This window comes from Cygnus atratus, chromosome 22, assembly GCF_013377495.2.
Source record: "Cygnus atratus isolate AKBS03 ecotype Queensland, Australia chromosome 22, CAtr_DNAZoo_HiC_assembly, whole genome shotgun sequence".
NCBI lineage: Eukaryota > Metazoa > Chordata > Aves > Anseriformes > Anatidae > Cygnus > Cygnus atratus.
The window spans coordinates 1,128,287-1,150,763 of NC_066383.1; the positions used below are offsets into that span (position 1 = coordinate 1,128,287).

General features: G+C 57.4%; 1 protein-coding gene across 1 annotated transcript in view; it reads right to left on the reverse strand.

The window, feature by feature from the left end:
- The window catches only part of ETS1 (ETS proto-oncogene 1, transcription factor), a 48,296-nt gene extending 26,314 nt beyond the window's left edge, over window positions 1–21,982 (reverse strand). The window contains exon 1 of the mRNA XM_035555735.2: window positions 21,695–21,982. Within this exon, the coding sequence (XP_035411628.1) occupies window positions 21,695–21,776 (82 nt within the window). The 5' untranslated portion in view covers window positions 21,777–21,982. The remainder of the gene's footprint in view (window positions 1–21,694) is intronic.
- Between the last annotated feature and the right edge of the window lie 495 nt (window positions 21,983–22,477).

Sequence of the window (22,477 nt, forward strand, 5' to 3'; positions counted from 1 at the left end):
TCGGCCCCGCAGCCCAGGGCTGACCACGCTGCAGAGCCACCCTAAATCACCACCCGGCCCTATTCCGCTGCCCAGCCCTACAGAGCCGCTTCCCTGCCTCCATCTCCGCACCTTCCACCTACTGGCCCCAAGTAAAAGATTTGCAAAATCAGCTCCCCTGTTTCCAGCTGCCCCTAACCTTACTCATCCCCTCACCCAATGATTCTTTGTTGAGGTAGCGCCAGTGAAATCCCCGACACCGAGCCTCTGGGGGCCCGATTCCTCCCCCCAACCCCACCACATAAATCAAGGATCGCCTGCCACGGTGGAAGTATCAGGACCTTCAAAAGCAAATAATGCATTCAAAGGCTATTTGGCAAATTGCACTTCATTATTTACTGGATTTGGCTGGAGAGGGCACGGAAAAATGAGCAGGCACCCTCCCTATCTCTGTTCTCCATCTGCTGCTTTGAGATAACACTGGGAGAAAGTGGTTCGGTGCCCCTTTCCCTTCATCCTCATGTTACATTTTAATGCTTTGCTTTCTGTGCTCTGTGGTTACAGGGACCACCCAGGAATCCACTCCCCTCCGCGGCTGGTTAAACGGCAGTTCGCTGCTCGCAGGCGCTATGGGAAGATGAGTCAGAGTTAGGCTACGAAAACGTTTCTAACCCCATTTTACACTGAATCACCCACGAAGACCTGTGCAAAGATGACCTCCTTAGGCACACCACGAAGGCAAGGCGGGTGACGAGGCTTTCGGCCATGCAAAAGTGTTGCTCCTATCTCTGCGGCACAAGAGCACCGACCGCTCATCGCTCCTGCCTTCTCCTGCAGGATCCACGCGCTGGGGTTTGCACAGAGCCAGCGACTCAATTTTTCGGTAGCGGGGGATAGGATTTGGGTTTAGTAAGGTGAACGCTGAGCTCTGCACAAACAAAATGTCAAAACAGGGAATACTTAAACGCGATTCCCAGAGAGAGGTCACCCGGAGAAGCAAACGCCCTATTTTCAAATTCAAAAAAAATGCCGAGTGCCAAAGGAGGTTTTCTATTTAAACACCAAAACAAACCAAAATGTGCATTTCAAGGCTTCTCCTTCAAAACAAGTTGCGTTGGGAAAATTCAGAGTTGAAACACCATCTGCATTTTTTCCTGTTAGACCGCCAGTTGAAATTTCTTCAGAACACAAAACAGCCGAAAAGCCCCAAGCCTGCAAACGCTTGCAGAAGCCTAATTTTAGTCAGCAGTGTCCCACATCTATAGAAGAGCTCACATGTGTAAAATTAAATGGGTTTGTAAAGCTCTGCATACGTGTTTGTGGACAAGTCCTGGCTGCGTGATCGGGGCAGGGGGGCGGGGACGGGACAGTTTTTATCTCAGTTCTGCCTCCACTGGTTTTGAGATACTGAATTTACCTCGGTGGCATTTTCTTTGCCAATTCCTGTGTGTGCCAAGGTAACGAAGGGCTTTATTCTGCTCTGCCGGGTGTGACTTCGCTGGGCGCAGGGAGCTGGCAGCAGGATCGAGCCCTGGTGCTGTCCTCCAGCGCCCACAGAGGAGCCGCTCACCTGCAGCCTGCGCTGCGCAAAGGTCAGAGCCAAGCAGAATTTCAGTAACAAAAGCGAGGCCAGGCTTAGCTCCCCCGGTTTCAGCTTTCACTGTCATCTGAAACCCGTTTCCAAGATTTTAACCAAATCTTACATAAATAAAACGTCCCCTTTCGTGCACCTCCCGCTGCCCACAAAGCACGCGCACGCACACACGCGTGCATGCGCACGGGCACGGAGCGCCGGCCAGCGCCGAGCCCAGCTGCTGCACCCAAGCCTGGCTGGGAAACGTCGGGTTTCAATCCAAAAAGCAAGCACAGCAGCGGGGGCCAGCTTTGCATCCCGGGCTAGGGTTGCTGCCTCGTTTTTACAACGCCCATTAAAGCCTCATCTACACGGCTCACGCGTGCAGCGCGCTGCCTCGATGCCACGTCTCCCGCTGCTGCCGTTGTACCGACGGGGAACTGCATTTGATTTTCCTCCTGGGAGACCAGGCAGGGTATTCTGGTTTGAGTTTTAAATACTAACAGGAGTTGCAGGCGCTCTGGAAAATTATGTCACATCATCTCCAGCATGTGTAGAGCAGAGATAAGTAATTTGCCTTACACGGTGGGAAAGCAGGGAGGGACATCTATGCAAGTGGCTGTAGCTTTGCAAAGCGAGGAGGGGTCCGGGGGCTCAATTTAAGACCACGGAGGCTTCTCGAAACCAGCTCCCCGCTCTTCCTCCAGCTCCCTGACATCCCTGGGGACCAAACTTCAGAAGGGCAAAAGGATGCTAACAATCCTGCCACGGCCAAGAGCACCGCATCCCTACGTGGCTTTTAAGCTAAAGGGTTCCTACCCCAAACCCACCACCCTGCTGTGCTGGCTGTTGGGCAGGCGGACGTGGAGCCTGTGAGAAAACCAGCCAGCAAACGGACAAAGAGGCCAAGATCACCGAGTTCATCTCCCAGCCAAATTCCTATCCTGCTCTCACCAGGCTCCGCATGTATAAACTATTCCTACACTTCTGATCTTTTTAAAGGGCTACAATTTACAAACTTTAGGGATTTTGACCTTAAAACACAAGCGACTCCGCTGCACGTCAAAACATTAGCATCTGATTGCATAAGCAAAATAAATGGCAGTAAAGAAAAAAAGTGGGAGGATGGGAGCAAAGTCATTTTTCTCCCGAATTTCCACTCGGAGTCAATGCCCCCTTTAAGCTCCCCGCAGCCACTCACTTTGTTTCCCATCAAAAGCCCCAGTGTGGCCTCGTCCAGTCCCCGCGATTTTACACAGTAGCCTGCGTGTAAATGGATGCCCGGCGGGTCAGAGCGGGGGCAGCTGACCCGGCAGCCCCCTCCTGCCCTTGCTCTGATGGATGGACACCCGGGTCAGGAACCCAGCATGCCGCTGTCGCAGGTAAAAGCCCGCTCCCTGCCCTGCCTCCTCTCCTGGGACGGAGGCAAATCCCACAGCCTGCCGGCATCGCCAGGATTTGGGGGGCACCTTGGAGACGTGAAGGCGGCATGGGGTAAGTGTGTGATGGCGTTGAACCAGGTGAAGTCAAGAAAACCAGCTCTCCAGGACCGTGCATCCAACAGCTGCTGATTTACTCCTGAATTCCTCGTAAGAGCTCAGTCCTTGAGCTCCGGTGTGTCTCCTGAGCAGGCCGAGATGCCCCTGTGAGCACCCAAAGCTCTGGGACGCTCCTACAAGCACCGTTTGGCTCTGCTGGAGGGCAACCGAAGGCCCTGGGGCAGCGAGGAGGCCGTGTCCCCCAGAAGCCTCATTCACAGCATCGTCCACCTGGGCTAAGGGCTTCTGCCACGCCAGGGTCGTCCCACCTCGAGGTGCCCATGGTCCCGCACAAGTCCCCACTTCTGGACGCCTGCGATGGAGTGAAATGAGTTTCTCAGAGGCCCAGCAAGGAGGGACGAAGATTTGCTCTCTTACCTTCTTCCCGCGTGCCTGCAGGGAGCCTGCGAGCACCCAGCTCCAGCCCTCTCCATCTCCAGCTCACCCCAACCCACCACCCCGGAGCTCCTCTACCAGTCACCAGGAGCAAAACTAGGGTAGAGGTAGTGATGGGGGAGGCTGAAACACGGACGATTCCCAAAGTCTCCCAGCTGGCAGGGTTCAGCAGCTGAGAAACCTTTCTCAGGAAGAGAGGAGGCTGGAGAGAGGGGGGCCGGGAGCTGAGACCCTTCCCACGCCCCCCGATGGAGCAGAGGCAGCTCGGGCACAGCAGCACCACCTCCCACCACCTCCCACCACCTCCCATCTCAGGTTTTCCCCCCCAGGGCAAGGTTTGCCTTTCCCAGGTACCCGGCTCCGCAGCAGGGCAGGAGCGCCTGGGCGAATAACCCCAGCTGAGCCCCAGTTATTTAGGCAGGATTAGGCAAAAATTTGTCTGCACTTTTGAACTGTTTTCACAAGCGTAGCCTCTCACTCCCACGCAGGAAGCAGGAGCGGGGCCGGCCTGTTCCAATTAGGGCTCCTTGGACCGAAAGGGCAGTGAAACTCAGGGGGAGGAAAGGAAAATCAGGACAGAAAGCTGGAAAAAAGGGAACAGAGGGAAAACCAGGGAACAAGGAGGGGTTGGGGAGGAAGGACATGCGCAGGGAGATGTTGGGGACTGAGGGCAGGGAGGGGAGAGAGACTCGGTACCCCTTTCTGCAGCACCCTGCCAGAGACCGGCCCTCTTTCTCTCTCCAAGGCATGGCACAAAAGGGACCGACAGTTGCTATTTTAATTTAAAATAAATACATTTTTTTTAAAAAAAGAAAAATAAGTCATTCTTTTTCCCCCTTCAAGCAGTGAAAAATAAATACTCTGAGATGAAAGCCGGGGCTTGAAGAGAAAAACAAGAGAGGAAACCGAAAGCCCGCACTGCTTAGCGCTGCAAAAAGAACAACAAAGCCAGCTTTCTTCCGGCATTCAGCAGCTTTCTTATGGAGATGCCGTGTGTCATGGGGGCCAGTTCTCCCACTGAATAAAGGGCCTGGAAACTCGTCTTTCCTAAAGGCAAGACTTCTTCCAAGTTTGCACTTGGAGCATCACAGCGAGCGGGGAATGGGAAAGGTTAAGAGGCGGGTGGGCCTGGCTGTCGGGATGGGATGCTCTTGCTGTTCAGCCTCAGGCTTTGGGATAAATTGTGCTCTCGCACATCTTGGGATAAAAGATGCTCTCGCCCGCAGGGTGATGGCCCCCAGACCATCTCACCGCCAGGGTGTTTCACCTCAAAGACCCTTGTTCTGAACAGGACTGGCTTGAAAGCAAGGAAAGCGAGGAGAATGGGACACGGAGCAACCTAAAAAGTGTGTCGGGGTTTGTTCTGGCTCTGGTTTTGTGCAGCTGCCAAGGGAGCAGGCAGCAGCACCAGCTGGTGAAAGGATGCTTCACCCGCCATCTGAGTGCCATCACGCTCACCGGCAGACCCTGCTTCGCCCTCCAAGCCTGCCTGCTGCCCTTGTTAATGGTTTTTTTCCATTCCCTCAATCACAGCTTTATAATGTGGGTGTTGGACAGAGATCCTGGGAAAGCGGCATCCCCTGCAGTCACAGGGGCTCGCTCCTCCCCGGCTTTCATGGGGGAGAAGCACAAGAGAAACCCCTGGATCGAAGCGAAGCAAAACCACAGGGTTTGAGTCAACGCTCGCTGCAATTATGGGAAAGCTTCCCCCGCCCCAGCAGGCAGGACAGGACCTACGGCTCGTCTTCCCGCAGCAACTGGGAGCCGGGCTTCCCTCGGTGCAGGGCGTCGCTCCTTCCTCCCTGTCTCGGCTGCTGGAAGGAGCGCAGATGGCTAAGAGCAAGCACCGAGGAGATGCAGCCACCTCTGGGGTTAGCGAACGCGGCCATGGTTTAACGACACCCGTCAAAACTATGCAAAGCAGCCGGCGAAGGCAGCAGAAAGATTTTTCCACCGAGATGAAGCAACGGCAGAGGTTAGGCCACGCTACGAGGCAGGCTGGTTGCAGCGGTTTAGCTGCAGCATCGCTGTCAACCCAGCGAGAGCCCCCAGCAAACAAACACTCGTGAAGCAGCTTCGAAACGGCTCCTCTGGCTTTACATCTCAGACCATCGTGATTAAAAACTCGTGCAAGCCTTTCCCGAACGCGCTGGCTGGCCTGACCGCAGAGCCCGGGTTTCATTCAACCCGTGCAAAGCCCACGCGTGTGCAGGCTGAACCCCCGGGTCAGCACCTTGCAGGTGGCCACGGCGGGAGGCTGCGAAGAGGTGCAGCCAGCAGAGCCAGCAAAAACCCTCTCTGTGTGCCCCAGCCACTCCTGCCCAGGCGTCCGAGCCTCTTCTTTTGGTGGTCAGGCCCTTATCACCCTATGCCCTCCTAATTTTCCTTGCAAACATCACATGAGCCAGGGCATCCCTCCGATTATGGGATTAGCATCTTGTTTTCGGGCTGCTTTGCCTTCAAGCCCCCCTTAGCAGAGCTGGGAGGACGCTCCCTGCCTCTCCCGGAGCTACGGCTCTCCTACGAGACGTGCTTCCCCTGTGCTAACTCACTCTAATCCCCACTAACCGCCTTGCTAAATAGCTCTAATCCTCATGCACAGGCACACACACACTAATGGGAGCGCGGGGTGGGCTCGGCAAAGCCTGTAATGGACACCCAGCCCCGGCTGGAAGGAGGTCAAGTGTGAAGAGCGAGCCCAGGTCCCGCCTGTGTCAGCCGCCCCGCATCAGCGCCCTGGCTCCAGGAGATGCTCCCCCACAAACCAGCAGCGAAAACCCAGCTTCTCACACCCCACGTCCCTGCAGCAAAGCTCGAATTGCTCAACAGGAATGGGGGGGGGGGGGGAACGAGAAAACAACTCCCCAAACCGAGTGATTCTGACTGAGCAAACAACCAGATACGCGTTCGCTGCTTGGATCGGTGCCCGAGGTATTCAACCGGCTCACGCCTGGGCCCAGAAGCCTCTTGAAATTCCCTGCTCGCCGCTGGTTCAGCTGGAAGCCCTGCGAGGTTTAATGGCCCTTGAGGTTTGCGCAGCCGCAGGAGCACGGCCTGAGCCCGTCCCAAGGCAAACCCACGTTTGGGCTCCGGCGCTGCGAGGAGGAGACAGCGGTGCAGGTCTGTGCTCAGCACTTCCCACCGTCCGCCAGAGCCTCCTTTCTTCCCAGCCAGGGGAAAAACAGGCCTCGTGCCGTTCTCACCTCGGGCCTCAGGCTGGCGATGCCACCTCGGGCACCTCTGCTGAAGCGACACAACCGGAGGGTTCATCCCTGGCGCACGAGGCACCCCAGCACCGTGGCGCAGATTCGGTTGGGACTGCACGAGCACGCCCAGGTGCTATCGGGGCACTGCTGTAACCGCACCCGAGCAGTTCAGATCACACACCTCCCTGCCCAAACGAGCCCTGCGTCTCTCCTCCAGACACCAAGCTCTCCCGGACACGCGGGCAGGACAGCCGTGCAGCGGGCATTTGGCTCCATCGCCTCCAGCCTCTTGCTCCGCTCTGCCCCGGGGAGGCACTGCGCTGCCAAACCGCACGTGACAGCCTCCCGAAAAGGGAGAGCGGCGATGTCGCAAGCCAGGGCTGAGGTTAATCGGCAGGACGTTGTGTGAGGAAGATGCTGTCAGGATAGGAAGTGTGAAAAGGGAAGGCTGAGATCTCTTGGCAGGGCTGTCCCCTCGCAGCAGGGATGCGGGCCAAGGGACTTTCGGTCACGTTTCGGCCTTCCACCACCCCACAAACAGATCCCAACCCCCAAGTCTGCTCAGACACACCTGGACAACGTGCGTGCCAACACGCTTTGTTAGCAGCTACACACAACCTCACAGCCCGAGAGGGTTTCGCTGCATATCCGTGGTCACAAGAAATGACTCTGTGCCCAGAATGAAAAACGGAGCAGTCGTTTTTGCCGTCCAGCACCATGACACGACACGCTCCCGGTGCAGACGGACTCCACGGATGTCCCTGCTACTGGGAGTCCACTGCCAGACTGGTCCTGAAAGGGATCCCGAATTCTCCTGGCCTCAGAACAGGATTAGACATGAAAAGAGGGGCTTGGCCGAGCGTCTGCTTTTCCTTCCCCTCCAATCCGTCCCAAGGAATTCCCCAACCTTCACTTGATTTCCAGCCCAGGTCCTGCGTAAACGGATCTCTGTGTCTCAGCATCAGCCCTTGCCCCGGGCTGCGTCGGTGCCACGTCACGCCCGACACGTGGCTCCCACATGGCATGGCACGGGCTGAAGCGCTCTCGGGCCAAGATGAGGTTCGAGCCCCGGAATATCTCCCTCCACATCAAAGCTGCTCTCCTCCACTCGCCAGCTCTCCTCCGTGCACCGTGGCGTGTCCGAGCTGCAGGGCAGGACCTGCCGCAGACAGCACGGTGCTGGTGTGCGCGCGAGCAAAACACAGACAGACCTCGAGGGGGAGGTGCCTACAGATACTCCTACGGCATTCCTCGTGCCCAGGACACGTCCCCGTGATGCAGGAAGCACGAAGCCAGCCAGCCAGAAGCGACCGAGCCGCCGGCGAGGAAGGAAGGCTCGGCAGTTCTGGGTCACCTCCCGAGCACGCACGCTGCCCCGGGGCAGCAGGCTACGGGGGCGAAGCTCGCCACATCGCTCTGCAGCTGCAGATTCCTGCTGCCCGGCCCACCCCACCTCCGCAGCCTCCCCGGCCAACCCTTTGCTCCGGGGCAGCGCCAGGCAGACGCAGAGCCAAGCCTGCGATAAACCGCTGCCGATTGCTCAACGGGGCAGCGCAAGTTGCAGCGTATCACATCCCCGTGGATTGCACCGGGACCGCCGCTGCCTCACCCGGAGAAAGCCCTTCTTCACTTATTAGGCCTGGGATAGCATCTTTTTCTCCCCGTGCAGCAGGGTTTTGGCTCAGCCCAGGAAGCACGGGCAGCACCCACGGAGGAGGACGAGGAGCCCGGTCACACCACGACCACCGGGTCCCCGTCCTGCTGCGTCACCTCGGCCCTCTCTGCCCAGGGACCTGTCACGGGGCACGAGGACTCCGGGTCTGCCCTCCCGTATCAGGCCGAGCCGTCCGGCTTTGCAGTTACAAAAGGAGACGAGGAGAGATTAGGGTATTTAGCTTTGAAATCAAATAATTGCACAGGCTTTGGCAAACAGATCGGGGTTGGGAGGTCGGAGCGCGGCTGGCAAATCTCAGCACTGTTTGCTCTGACTAAATAATATTAGACCAAGGATAATCAATCACTTTAATCTACAAAATTATTTATAACTCTTTAGAACAAACAGTCAGCTCTGCTGGCTGCTGCCACGAGATCGCAGGTAGCGTAACGATCTGTATACCTCCAACTCCCCTGCTCTGTACGTGAATTTACTTCTTTGCATCACTGGATTTGCTGCCGATGAAGGCTTGCACTTGCCAGTACCCTGAGCTCTCCACTCTGTAGGTATCCTCCCTCTCTTTCAGTGGCTCACAAATACACACAACAGCCCCCTGCAGCTGAAATCAAAACCGAAGTAGCTTGCGATATTCATTGCACAGCCCACGCATCTCCCCTGCGCTAGCTGCATCCCTCAGAGCAGCATCATTTAACAGGAGGGGAGAAACCAACCCAACAGAAGGGGCTGGGGATCCTCAAAGCGAAGGAGATCTTCTCTTTGCTTTGGTGGCTGGACGAAAAGAAACTCATCTCCTGGGCTCCCCCAGCACCACGAGCACCAGGCACCCCCCAGGGCCGTGACTCCACTACTGCCACCCCACAGCTGCAAGAGGTCCTGAGGACACCTCCACGAGTACCACGAGCACCACAGCAGCGGCCAGCTCCACACCGTCCTGTCCCGTCCCACGGACAAGAACCGCACGTGCTCTACACCCGCTGCAGCTAAAACATTTCCATGTAGCAGCCGGCAGACGGGCAGGCTCCAACAGACCAGCCCAGCAGCCAAAAAACGGGGAGGGTTTTTCTGGCTGGGCTGAAAGCCGGGCAAGCGAAAGTATTGCTGCAGGAAGGTGCACGGGGACCGGCTGCAGTTGGCCTTGGGGCAGCGAGGGGACAAGGGACGAGGCCATGCTGGGACGCCGCCTGCCAGCCGGGCACCGGTTCACCTCCCTGTCCCCGCTGCTGGGGCACACGGTGCCTCTGCGGGGCCAAGGGCAGCGCCAGGCCGGCCGGCACACAGCCCGCTCCCATCCCCAGCTGTGCAGAGCTCCCTGAAGTCCTCAGAAAGAGACTGAATTCTCTTCCCCACCCACCCCGGAGAGCTGATGCATCCCCTGGAGGGGACCCTGTGTTGGTGTCAGCCACAGAGGGGACCAAGGGCGCAGGAAATCACCTTGGTTTAAGGCGGGAAGCGTGAATCCGGCCCCACTTTCTTTTCTCCACACTTCAGTTTTTCCATGTAAGTTAAGAGGAGACTGAACCAAGCTCAGCTCCTGCGGTGGTGGAGGCCAGAAACAGCCCTGGGAGAAACCTGGGCCGCAGAGCTCTCTGGCCCACACTGGACAGTCCTCGGGAACACTGGTGCCAGACAGACCTCATTTCACAACGTCCCGGGAACAGTTCTAGTTCTCCTTCTGGTTTTATTGTTTTGAAGCAGACAAAGGGGATTTTCCCAAGCACAAAGGCGGCTGAAGAGCCCCGGAAATAAACCTGCTCCATCCCTCTCCCCAGCCGTGTTTCAGGCGCCAGGTAGGCAGGAGCACAGCCCTCCCAAAAACCAGGGCTTTGCCCCATTCAGGCTGCCCCGTGCAACCTGCAGGCTCTCGAGCAGCCCCACGAAGGAGAGCAGGGGTCTTCCCAAATGACCCCAGCAAGGCCTCCTCTTCCAACTCCAACTTCTAGGAAACTTCCCACCAGGACAGGGACCAGAGCAGCGACTGGGCCAGACGAGGGAGGTGGGAGTGAGCGGGGGAAGGCAGCCAAAGGCAGGCTGGGCTGCCCCATCGGCTTTAGTCATCCCCGTCCCAGCGCCAAGGGCTGTCCAGGATGGGGATTATGTCACCTACTGGCCTCAGCCTGGACCACCGAGGGCTGGCAGGGACAAACTGGGGGGCTGGAGGTGCTCCGACCTGCCCAGGGGAAGCCCCGAGTTTGGAAACCTCAGCACGGGCTGCGGAAAAGAGGGGGGAGAGGCTGAGATGCTCGCAGCCTCGCATCCACCCTGCGCGCAGCATCCGGAAGCTATTAAGGAATTACAGCCTCGCTGGCCCCGAGCCTTCCCCGGCAGAAGTGCCTGGGAGCAGATGGTGAAAGGGCTGATTGAATTCGGCTGCTCGGGCCAAGAGGCTATTAGGAGGAGACGCAAATGGAGAAGGGGGTGGGGGCGTCATTCGGCTACTCAGGAGCAGGGAGCTGGTGTCAGGAACTCCGGGAATCCTCCGAAACAAGCCCCGGGATGCTGCAGGAGGGACCGGGCTGGGTGGCTCGTGGGAGCGAACGTCCCCGCTGCCCTCAGCCCTGCTCAGGGGCTGGGGCGAAACCGGTAAGGGTACGGGGAGCAGGAGCCACGGGCTGGTTCCTGCCTGCAGGCATCTCCAAAGGCAGCACGGGGACACCGGCACAGTCCCTGAGGTCGCAGCCTCCTGAGCCTCGAGGCAGGGTGAGGAGGAGGACGAGGCACCCAGAGCTGTCAGCTCGGCAGCCCTGCCCACCCACGGGGCCAGCAAAATGCAGGTTTGCAAAGGTCGTCGCTTACCGACCTGGTCTCATCCCAGCCCGTCCCCAGAGGCAGTGGGAGGGCACTGGGCAGGCGAGCAGACCTCCCAAAATGCCTTTCAGAAGGGGATGGGACTCAAGGGACTCTCGATGGGGAGGAGGTGGGGGGAAACGGCCAGGGTGAGAGAGACGTGTAGTGTCAAAAGAAAAAATGAAAAAAAAGGCTAAGAAGCATAAATATGGTTCATAAGTTGCCCGTGGTGCCTTAGGAAGGGAAGGCTGGTGCCTGGAAGGCAGCTAGCAAACACTGATGGAAGAACCAAAATCGCCTGGAGGCGAAGGAAGGGTTTTTAAATCCCTGGAAAGTGGGGGAAGTAAAAGGATGAATGACCCAAAAAGCAACCCAAAGCCCGGCTCTGGGCTCCCTGCCCTGGCAAGCCAGCTCCACATCCCCGCACCCCTGTGCCCGGAGGGGGGGGGCAGGCACCGGCTGCAGGGCCCCGCCGTCTCCGAGCCCCCCTCTCCTTTCCGAGGAGCAAATCCCACCAAGTCCCCCGGGCTGCCCTGGCTCGCCGCCCCGGCTCCCCGAGGTTGGGAAATCGCGAGCCTCGTCAGGGCTCTGACGAAGGCGCGGGCATGGAGCACTCCGGGACCGTAAGGGGATCTTTTCGGAGCAATCTTTTCCGAGACAAGTCATGAGATTGTTTCTTTGCCTGGAATTCGCTCCCGCGGCTCCCATCAGCCCCGGACTGCTGAGTCAAGAGACCGCTGGGCTGTGCCCTCCAGATGAGTAAATAAATTGCCACGGGGAGCGGCGGGGCGGCAGCGGGATGAAAGGAGGGAGGGGACGGCTGCGATGACTCCTCGGCCCCGCGCACGCATTCGGCGGGGACACGGCCGGGCTTGGCCGCGGGCTGCGCGGGGAATTAGTCACCGGGTTAGCGAGCGCAGCTACAGGCGCTGGCGCGCAGCTGTTTAAAGGCACACTATCCCTCCCCTTTGCTTTTCTCCTTTTTCTTCTTTTTTTTTTTTCCAATTTCCCTTTCTGTTTTTTTTTTTTTAGGCTACCCAGAAGCCTAACTCTGGCTTTCGATGACCGCTTGGCACCGGCAGCCCAAGCACACCCAAAGCACGCCTGCAGATGCCAAGGGGCGCGGGCTCGGTGCTGGTGCAGCCCTGGCCCCAGCAGCCTCCGCCAGCCCCGTCCCTCCGAGCCCCGTTGACGTAAGCCGCTCCTCCGCTGGTTGCGCCGGGTCACTCTATAGGATCCATATGGCAGCGGCTGCTCGGGGTTCAGCCGTTTGAACGCAGGAACATGCAAGAGTCATCCAGCTCGAAGGCAAAACACACGCACGGCCGGGGCCTTTCAAGTCGCGAGCTTTAGAGCCAGCTCCAAATCTGGAGCCGCTTAAAGGGATGGAAAACAGCGCCAGTGACTAAGTACCCTGCTGGGCCACGGCTACCGTGACAGCCCCGAAACCCCACTGCTGACGTTGGAAATCGAAACTTTCCCAGCATGGCGGCACGAGGCGCGCGTGGCTTCGCAGCGGCACCGCGCTTCCCAGAACCGGGGACGGGACCGCAACGGCGAGCCCAGATCTCACCGCGTCCCTTCACGGGCAGGGCTCCGAGAAACGCCGCCGGATCTGCCCGACGAGGACGGAGCGACGAGTTTTTCCCCCGCTCCGGCTCCAAAGCTGGGGTAATCGCATTTACCGACCCCACCGAGCTGTTCGGAGGGACGCGGCGTTGGGTAACGTGCCTTGAGCGGTTTAAAAGAGAAAGCACTTGGCACTGCGCTGGAAAACCGCTTCTAACAATGATGCGTAAAAAAAGCCTGAGCTTCACGTGTTCCACTACAGCTTTTTTTTAATTTTTTTCAATGGAAAAAGCCAGGAGTGCTCAGCTTTTGCAAGTTGGTTCTTATGATGGTTCGGGTTTCCGTAAACAACTTCTCAAAACTAAAAGGTAAAAGAAAAAAAAAAAACGCCTTGCTGCTCTACAGCTTCCAGAACATTGACCAAAACAGAGCGGTTTTGCACAAACACATGCAGACACCTATGAAAAAAAAAAAAAGAAAAAAAAACTTTCATGTGGGTCAAAAAGCCACATTTTGATTACTGTGATAGATGGTGCTAACAGGAAAAGAAAAGAAAGCAACACAAAACAAACCCCAAAGCACTTCCCAGTGTCCGGCTCCAGTTTCTGGGGCAGCTTTCCCTTAGTCAGCACTTTTCATCCAGAGACCTCCCTCCAGAGGCAGCATCCTCACCTCCGGGAGCTCAAATCCCAGCCCGCTGCCACCAAGAGGACACACAGCCCTCATCCTGCAGCGCGGGACTCTTGCTTCCCGGGGGGAACCAGAAAACCTGCACATGGAAAGCAGGGGGAGACCGGGAGCACGCAGCAGGGGATGTCCCCATGCCCTTGCTGCAGCGTAATGGTGGCTCTGTGCCTCAGTTTCCCCTTAAAATAGGTCTCTGAGCCTTTCTCCTTGCCATCTTTCGGTGTCAGACGACGGAATCAGTTCCCCTGGGGTTTTGGGGCTGAGCACCCCAGGCATGGTGCACATGAACACACGGCAAAGCCCCACTGGCTTGTTCCTCTTGCAGCCATCTGAAGAATGCCCTGGAACCACGTCAAATATTTTAAATGAGATGGGGGGAGAGGGGGCACCGGGAGGGGAGGGAGCGGGGAGCCGCTCGGCTTTTGACTCAGTGTCTGGCTTCTTTCATCAAACCCACATTCCTAATCATGCCATCACCCTCCGGGAAAGTGCGACAACATACATAATCCATGTGGAGCCAATTTAAAATCCCCTCCGTGTAAGAAAACGCGTTTCATTCATTAACAAGCTCGGAATGCTTAGCTGGGGCGAGGAGCTGGCCTGCAGCTCCGCAGCCATCCCAGCAAGAGGGAGGCGTTCCTACACTGCTCTGGGGCAGGGCCGCATCCTACAGGGGACCAGTCCCCTGCTACAAACCCATCCAGGACGCAGGGCTCGGCGCACCGCAGACACTTGTCGCGGCCTGAATTGTGCCGTGTGTGCATGCACCGACCGCCTGGGATGGATGGAGGGCTCTGCTTCTGCCGTAAGGCCAGGAGAAGTCAAACACCTGGGGCAGGGGATGGCTGCTCCGTCTCCTTTGGGCTGCGCAGCCGATTTGTTCCTGCAGAGAAGCTGCTGCCCTGCTACGTCGAGCACCTCAGGCAAAAGGTGCGGCCTCTCAATCTATAATTAAGCTGGAGGTGCTTCAGAGGGCATCGTGGAAGCTCCTAACATCCCGTGAGTGCAGTTTCCTAACATAGCACACAGCGATCATGGGTCAAAACTGGAGACTCCAACAACCCGCGATGCAGCTCCACGTGCACAGGAGGTCTCCAAAATCCTCTAAAGACCCACAACAGTGGTCTCCCAGAGAGAACCACAGAAACAAGGGGATTTTCCTTTCTAGGAAGGAAAGCTGCTATCTATTCCTTGTGTTTGCAAACGACTGAGCTCTAGGAGGGTATTTTTCAGGCCAGGAACATTGCTCCAGAGGACCCAGATGCAGGACTGCACAGCACAGCACCCCGGCTTCTTGCAGATATACAGCAAAGCTGGCGTGCAGTGCATGGAGCAGGGCGCTGAACGGAGGGTGCCGGGCATCGCCCGTGATTCAAGACGCGCCCCAAAGTTGTGCAAGATCCGCGAGATCCGGGAGGTGATGGGGAAAAACGTACCGTGCAAACATGGCCCTGCACGGGCAGACATCGTCGCAGTGGCTTGATGCCATTCATGTCACCAAGACCAAACCAAACCTCACATATTTGCCGGCTGAGTGGCAAAAAGAAAAAAAAAAAAAAAGAAAAAAAAACAACACCAAAGATGTGCAGTTTCACCTCACAGTTCAGAAACAGGCGAGCAACGGTGAGCAGCCCTGGGTTTGCTCCCCAGCTAAATAAGCCAGAAGTTACCGAGCCACCCACCACAAGAGAACAGAACAACTCCGAGCACCTCTGAACGCAAGCACCGCGAGTTTTGCTGCCCTCTGAACGCTCGCAGCCTTGCAGAAGCTCAGGTTTTGCGTGCAAACTTTTGCAGTCTCTTAATGTTACAGGCTTTCAGACCCAGCAGTTCTCTACAGTCTAGATACGAAGGCTGAGCCCTTTAACCAAATTACTAACTGAAACCACCCTGATTTGTATTTGTTTTTTCATTTTTATTTTTTTGCCATCTCTCTGGACCAGACATTGAACTACGGATCGCCTCTGGACAGGAGTCACTCCCTTATTCAAGGAGATATTCAGGCAGATAAAGCGACTTGCAGATTTGCACATTTTCACCTAATTACCACCAGAGCCTGCAGCAGTCGCGGGCACAAATCCTGCAACCTGGGGCAGTCTGGACAGGCAGCTGAATGGAGCAGAACTAGGGACTGAATGCCCGGAGACACAGAGCGGTACCAAAGCCAGCCTGTGAGCCTCCCCTTCGCATCCCAGCCCGCGGGAGAGCTGCTATCTCCGGAGCCATCTCACAATTTTGTCATCAGGAAGAGCAAAAGTAAATTCCACAGAAACCCGGCACAGCCGCTGCAGCCCAAACGAAGCCTCTTTAGGACTCAAGTGGCCCCCCCACCCCCCCAAATTCCACCGCACCTGGGAAAAATGTAGAAGCTTGTAGGAGAATCAATAAATATTTATTGTTTAACCAGCAGTATTTTGACTGGGGATGTAAGCATGGCCCGATGCCAGTGAAACCAGAGCCTTCTTGGCCGGCACTGCAAACAAATTTTTTTTCTGTATCTAGTTGGGAGATTATAAACTACACAACGAGGGGAAAAAAAAAAAAAAAAAAAAAGAAACAAGGCAGTGAGCAGCTTAGTCACGGAAGAGGAACAAAAGAGCTGCGATGCATAACTATGTCGCGGGTTAAAAAAAAAAAAAAAAGGGGGACGCAGGCCCAATTTTTGGCTGCCAGACAGCTGCAGAGTTTGTATCAGCTACAGATTTGTCCCACTGGCTGCTGCAGCGCTGAGGCTTTACGCTGGATCAGAGCATATATCCCTGGCTTCGGCGGAGCAAGGCTGATTTGGACAAGCTGCAAACTGGCCTGTAACTCACGGCCGACAAGTGAATCTGGGGAAGACGGATTTCGGTCGGTCCCCACCGCTCGTGTCGGGGTCCCCAGCTTCACGGTGCCACGAACGGTCAGCCCCTGCCCCCAGGGGAATCTGCATCTTCAAGCAAAGCCGATCGTCCCTCTCGGCTTCGCTTCAGCTGGGGCCCTGGCACCGCCCTACCAAGCTCGGGTGTTCCCCCGAGCAAAATGCATAAGCCTGTAGGATGCCAGCAGCTCGATCCTTTCAGCTGAGCCCGGGGACAGCAGGGCCACTTGCTCTCCTAAATCTCTCCTAAATAAGGTTCGCTCACCTTCGGGCAGCTCACGTGCCCACGCAAGTACCAGCTGACGGCGCGGAGAGGAAAAGGTTCTCTTTAATTGTCTGGGACAAATGCATGTGGATTTGTTCCTCTCTTCCCCCGAATCCCAGCTGAAGTACTACAACTGAAGGCCGTCACTCAGTGCGACAGCCCTGCATGCTTACACCCCTACACCAGAGTCAGACAAGTCTGCTCTGACTCACACCTACCTCTTCCCTGAGAGGTAGCACCTGAGAAGCATCTGAGTGCCCGAGACACGTCTGCTCTCACCACAACAGCACAGGAGGAGGACACCAAGCCGCCTTCCATTTCGCCTCCAGCATCAGGCTGTCACCTCCAGGCCTAACTGCAGCAACCCCTTCGGGATTTGGGGCGGCGGGATGGCAGACAGCTTGCTCCTCGGCTCCCTTTGGAGAGCTCGCTCCTGCACAGGACTGTGTTATCCCTTCTTTTTATAAGGCTTATCAAAGCATAGCACGCCGTAATTACACGGCAGATTAGAGGCCACTTCGTGTAACTACACTGTAATTGCACAGTTGTTACGTGCTTTGGGGAGTACACGATGAAAAAGAGGAAGGACTGGGGCTTTGCTCCTCTTTCTTGCAAACATCCCTGCTCCCTGTACCGAAGCTAAGAGCGCCGCAGTCGGGGACGCACTGCAGGCCGTGGATCCCTGAAGGACGAAGGGTGAAGGAAGGGTGCACAGGGCATCATCAGCTGCCCCCTTTCCAGCTCTTTTCACAGCTTTGTTCCTTAAGTAGACGCAAGTTGACGCTAAAAAGGCTGGCGAAAGGCAGATGCAGACAGTCTCCTCCCTCCTGGGAAACTGTTCCCCCATCCTAGCTGGATACCACAGTGATGGGCATTTTGTAAGTGCATAGGAAGATAATTGCTCTTTTTCAGCTCAAGTTCTCACCTCCTCCACCGGCAATCAGCATCGAAAATGCCACAGGAGCCAGAGGCCCTCAGTTTATTAGAGTCTCCCTCTTGCCAGCTGAGGTTTCATGCCCACACTGAACAATCCACAGCCAAAGAGGAGCTCTCACCTTTGCTGTCAATGCAGACGCAAAAACATTCAGAAAGACGCCGGATAAAATTCCGTGCTGCCCTGAAATCTCTTCACCCTTCAGCGTTTCCTTTCCCCGGGCTTTGCTGGGTTTCCAGGCAAACCCTGGTGCAGTTTGCGTGCACGCAGCCCGTCCCAGTGAGCGCAGGCAAACGCTTCTCCAGCACCAGCACCGCAGAGGAGAGGTCAGGGAATAACTTGAAGCAGAGAGAGAGGCAACTGCTGGTTGTTTTTTTTTCTTGGTGCTGGGTTTCACCCTGCATGCAAGACTGTGGCCGTGCAAGCCACCAGGACCAGAGAACAGGGAAACTGAGTCAGGCAGAAATAGGAATAGTCCCTTGGACGGGTGGCTGCTGACCCTGTTCTGTGCGCACACGGACTGGGGAGCAGAGGTGTGTTTGGGGACGTGCGCTCTCCAGGCCGCCATCCTAAGACGTGTAATGAAGACGCATTCGGGCGTGTAAAGCACTTGGCCAGTTCCCTGCAGCAAGGCGCAGCGCAGGGGGGCAGCCGCTTGACAGAACATTTGCATTAAATACCAACTCCCTCTTTTGTGTACGCTAAAAGTGAAAGCAAAGGCCAAGAAGAAGAGATTGACCCAGCTACGGGAGGCTGTGCGATGCAGCAGGTCCTCCACCCAAATACACGCTGCGCGGAGCCTGTCCACTTCCCTGCACCCTGCAGCAGCAGGAATCCTGCTTCAGCCCTGAACTGACCACGTCCCAAACCCCAAAGAGAGGGAAGGGCTCCCGCCAGATAAAAACACACCCCTGGGATGCCACCCACACACAGGCGAACGGAAACAACGCGCCTGCGTCCCGGCTGTCCTCGGGGTCCGCATTGGAAGCGCCAAGAGGGACGGACGGGGTGTCCTGCCGCCTCCCGGAGCCGGGATTTGGAGGCAGACCGAGTCCTGGTTTCACGCCAGGCAGGAGCAGGCCCAGCACCGAGCCGCACCTACACGGGAAGGAAGCGAGAGGGGAGCGGATGCAGGAGGACAGAGCCCAGCATCTCTGCCTGCCATTGCAGCCCTCCTGCAGTACCTCCTGGGAAGCCCCGGGGCAGCAAGTCAGCAGCCTCATTAGCAAGAAACGCAGCTCTCTCTCAGCACTTGGGAGTCCCAATTACACACTGCCAGCTTCCAGCGAGGGTTGCGGAGCTGCTTTTAACTCTGACCGCAGAGAACAACCAGAGCTCTGCAGAAGTGGAGGAAACAAATTGATCTGCAGCAGGCAGCATTTACCAGTTGCAATGTTAAGTTCCCATCAGGGTCGATTTTTACCTGGTTTGGGTTCTGACTTCAGACGATGAACTTTCAACTGTGATTAAAAAAAAAAAAAAAGAAGGCTGTAAACTAAATCCCACCATCCCACTGGTGGATCAGCCATATATTTGCAATCAAAACCGTGTTAGCATACGGTCCATCGTACCATTACGACGAAAACCCACACTCACAGCCTGCACATTAAAGCAGGAGCCCACCACCGTGGTGTTTGGGTTCCTGACCTACTCATCTCCCTCACACATTCTTGCTGGCAGCAGCAGGGGAACTTGGCTTTGGGAGCTTTGTACAACTTCACATCCCCTTTAGGTTATTTTTAAACCCTTTGGACACGCTGCAAAGCTCGCTCCTACACGCAGGGGCTGCCTGCACGTGTGCTTGGAGCAGGCTTTTATTTCAAGGCAAGGAGGGGACGTTGCAGTGCAGCCAACGCATCTCTGCAGTTTTACAGGGCATCGAGCACCTGGCACATGAAACATCTCGCACAATTGAAAACCTCTGCCTGGAACGATTCTCCCTGCCTAGCATTAACCCTGTGGATGCTGTGGAGCAGATTTGCTGCCTTGCTGGCACATAAAGGAATGAGGGGCCAGACTCATTTTGAGGCCGATGCCCATTTCAAAAGAAGGACAAGGGGCACATTTGGTCGCAGATTCCTCAAAGAGACCAAGGGCTGGGCGAGCAAGACCTCAGCAGCACTGCCAAACAGACAGGAGTAGAGAAAACTTGACATCTCCTATCTAGGGCATCGATGGATGCCTGAAACAGAAGCTCCCCGCATCCATGCTCCCTCTCTCAGCATCAATCCGACCGTGCAAGAAAGCTGCAGCATTCTCTAAAAAGTTACAGGGGAAATGAGGTTAAGCCAGCTAATTGACAACACTGACCTTTCTGGCTCAGTGTTAGCACAGCCACCAAAACAGAAGCAACTGCAGCTGAAGTCGATAGGGAGTCAGCTCTTTTTTACCTTTTTGGTTTTTGTTTTTCAGCGCTCTTCCTGCCAAAGTTTAAACTTTGGGTCAACGCTAAAAATTGCTTGCTGACATAAGCTGCAAAAGAGCTTTCACAGAAGAAAATGAACTTAAGGCAGCACAAAACGCTGCGTCCTCACTTGAGGGAAAAGGCAATTACATTGATCCCATGCTCCAACACCTAAACAACAAAGACGCCTCAGTAACACGCTGTCACCCACGCCAGGAGACGTTTAAATTTTGGTCAGATATTTGGTCTGAATTGAACGATGAACAAACCCCACATCCTCCCGGCCCTGCCCCGATGAACCAGGTGCTCTTTCTCTCCCATTTTCTTCCTCTGCGAGAAGCCTGCAGTCACGGCCTGGAGCACGGGAGTGAGTCTCCAGTAAACGTTCTTTTAACCCAAGCTTTAGGAAACAGACACAGTCAGGCCCTCAGCTGCACCAGAGCCTCTCGCTTAACCTGCAAAGGTGCTTTGGAAAATCCTCCTCAGCATCCCCGCTGCATTTTGAAGCCTGGCCCTTCGGAGCCCACACCTGAAAGCCAGGCTCAGCCTGCTCAGGGGCACAGAGCACTGCGACAGCCGCAACCGGCGGCCGGGTCCTCTGCGCGCTACTGTCGTGCGATGGGTCACGCACAAGATGCTGTCCCCACATCAGACCCCGTGCAGCCCGTCGGTGTGGATCCCACAGACGTGTGCTGACTTACTGGGGCTCTCTGCGGCCAAGCTGATCCCACATAAGGCTCTATTTTAAGCCTGAGCGCTAACCACTGCGCGGCCGCGGCCCCCCGCGCTCCAGCAGCCAGCTGTCACTCCACGTCCCCCCGGCAGCCCAAAATCACATCGCCCGGTGGGACGTGACCCCCTCGCCAGATTTCCTAGAAACTCGCTAACTGCCAAAGACACGCACAGCTCTGTTTTCATTTCCTTCAGCCCTGTGCAAAACCCAGCAGCCTCCCCTAGAGCACTGCGGGAGCTGTGGCAGGGAGGGGGGAAGCAGTGGGACCGCGTCTTGTCCCCAAGGCCAAGTTCCGTCCCTGCAGGCTCCCAGCACCGTCCCCTGCCCCGGGAGCGAGGCAGAAGCCACCGCTGAGTGCCTGGGGTCAGCCGGCACCAGGATGTGCCCAAGAGCCCTTATTACGGTAAAAACTCAGCTACCAGCATTAACCACAGCCAGCAGCAGCTAAACTTATCGCTAGGACGACAACAACAACAAAAAAAAAACATGCCTCGTCGCAGTCACACGCTGCTATCATCCCCGAGAGCTCCAGCACCCTTCCTCCACCCAGTTCTTCAGAAAGGGGGGGGGGGTGGAAAAAGTATTTAAAAAAATGAGAGCCGCGGGCTCTCCGGATTTAAACGCGGGGCATCCTCAGCACCGCCCGAGCTGTGCTCGGGGACTTTGCAGCGGGGGCCGGGGGTCCCCGCGCCCCCCTCCTTGGGGACACTCCGTGGGGGCTCCTAAAAGCCCGGCGGGGCTCGTCCCCCCCCCTCGGGGGGGCTCGTCCCGTCCCCGCTCGGGGTCCAGAGGCGTGAGCCAGGGCGGCTGGGGTGCGGCGCTTCTTCTTCGGGAGGAGGGAGGGAAGTCTTGGAAGTGCTCCGAAAGCAACTTCGCCTTCCCCCAGCGGTGCCGCCGGGCAGCGCCGCTCCCCTGCAGCTCGCGGGTCCCCTTCGCAAGGACCCCCCCACTCCCCCACACCCCCAAAAAAAAAAAAAAAAAAAAAAAAAAAAAACGCAGATATCCATCCCCCCCCCCGGCCGCCCCCGGGAGCCGAAGCGGGGAGGCGAGCAGGGATTCCCGCAGCCCCCCAGGGGAAGGAGGGCGCTTACCGGCGGACGGGAAGAGCTCGATGTCCACCTTCTCCGTCTTGATGATGGTCAGGGTGGGCTTCAGGTCCACCGCCGCCTTCATGGCTGGGGCCGGGGCTGGGACCGGGACCGGGAGCGGGAGCGGGGGGCGGCTGCTGCGCCCCGCCGTGCGCGGAGCGGGGCGCCCGGGCGCCTGCTTCCTCCTCCTCCTCCCTCCTCCTCGCCCTCCTCCTCCTCCTCTTCCTCCTCCTTCGCCTTGCGCCTTCGCTCCCCTCTCTCCCCTCTCCTCCGCTCCGCTCCTCGCCGCTCGGCTCCGCTCCGCCTCGCCCCCCCGCCGCCGCCACCGCCGCCGCCCCGGCCCGGGCTGAGCCGCCGAGGGGAGGGCGCTGGGGGCCGGCCCCGAGCGGTGACAGCGGCGGGGAGGGACCCGCCCGGCCCTCCCCTGCCCTCCCCTCCCCTGCCCTGCCCTGCCCTGCCCTGCCCTGCCTCTGCCTCTGCCCCTTGTCCTGCCCCGGCTCCCGCCCCGGAGGCGGCCCCGGCTCGGTGGGGAGCGGAGCGGGGGCGGGGGGGGGGCGAGAAGCGGGGCTGCGGCCACCCCCCGAGTCCCCACAGCCCCACCAGGAACGAGGGCTCGGGTGGCGATCCCTGCCCCTGGCCCCTCCGTGGGTGCTGCCCCGTTTCTGGGTGCTGCCCCCCTCCGTGGGTGCTGCCCCGTTTCTGCGTGCTGCCCCCCCTCCGTGGGTGCTGCCGGCGGGTGCGCCCCGGGCTGGGGGGGTGCGGGGGGGGGGGGGGGGGGGATTCAGG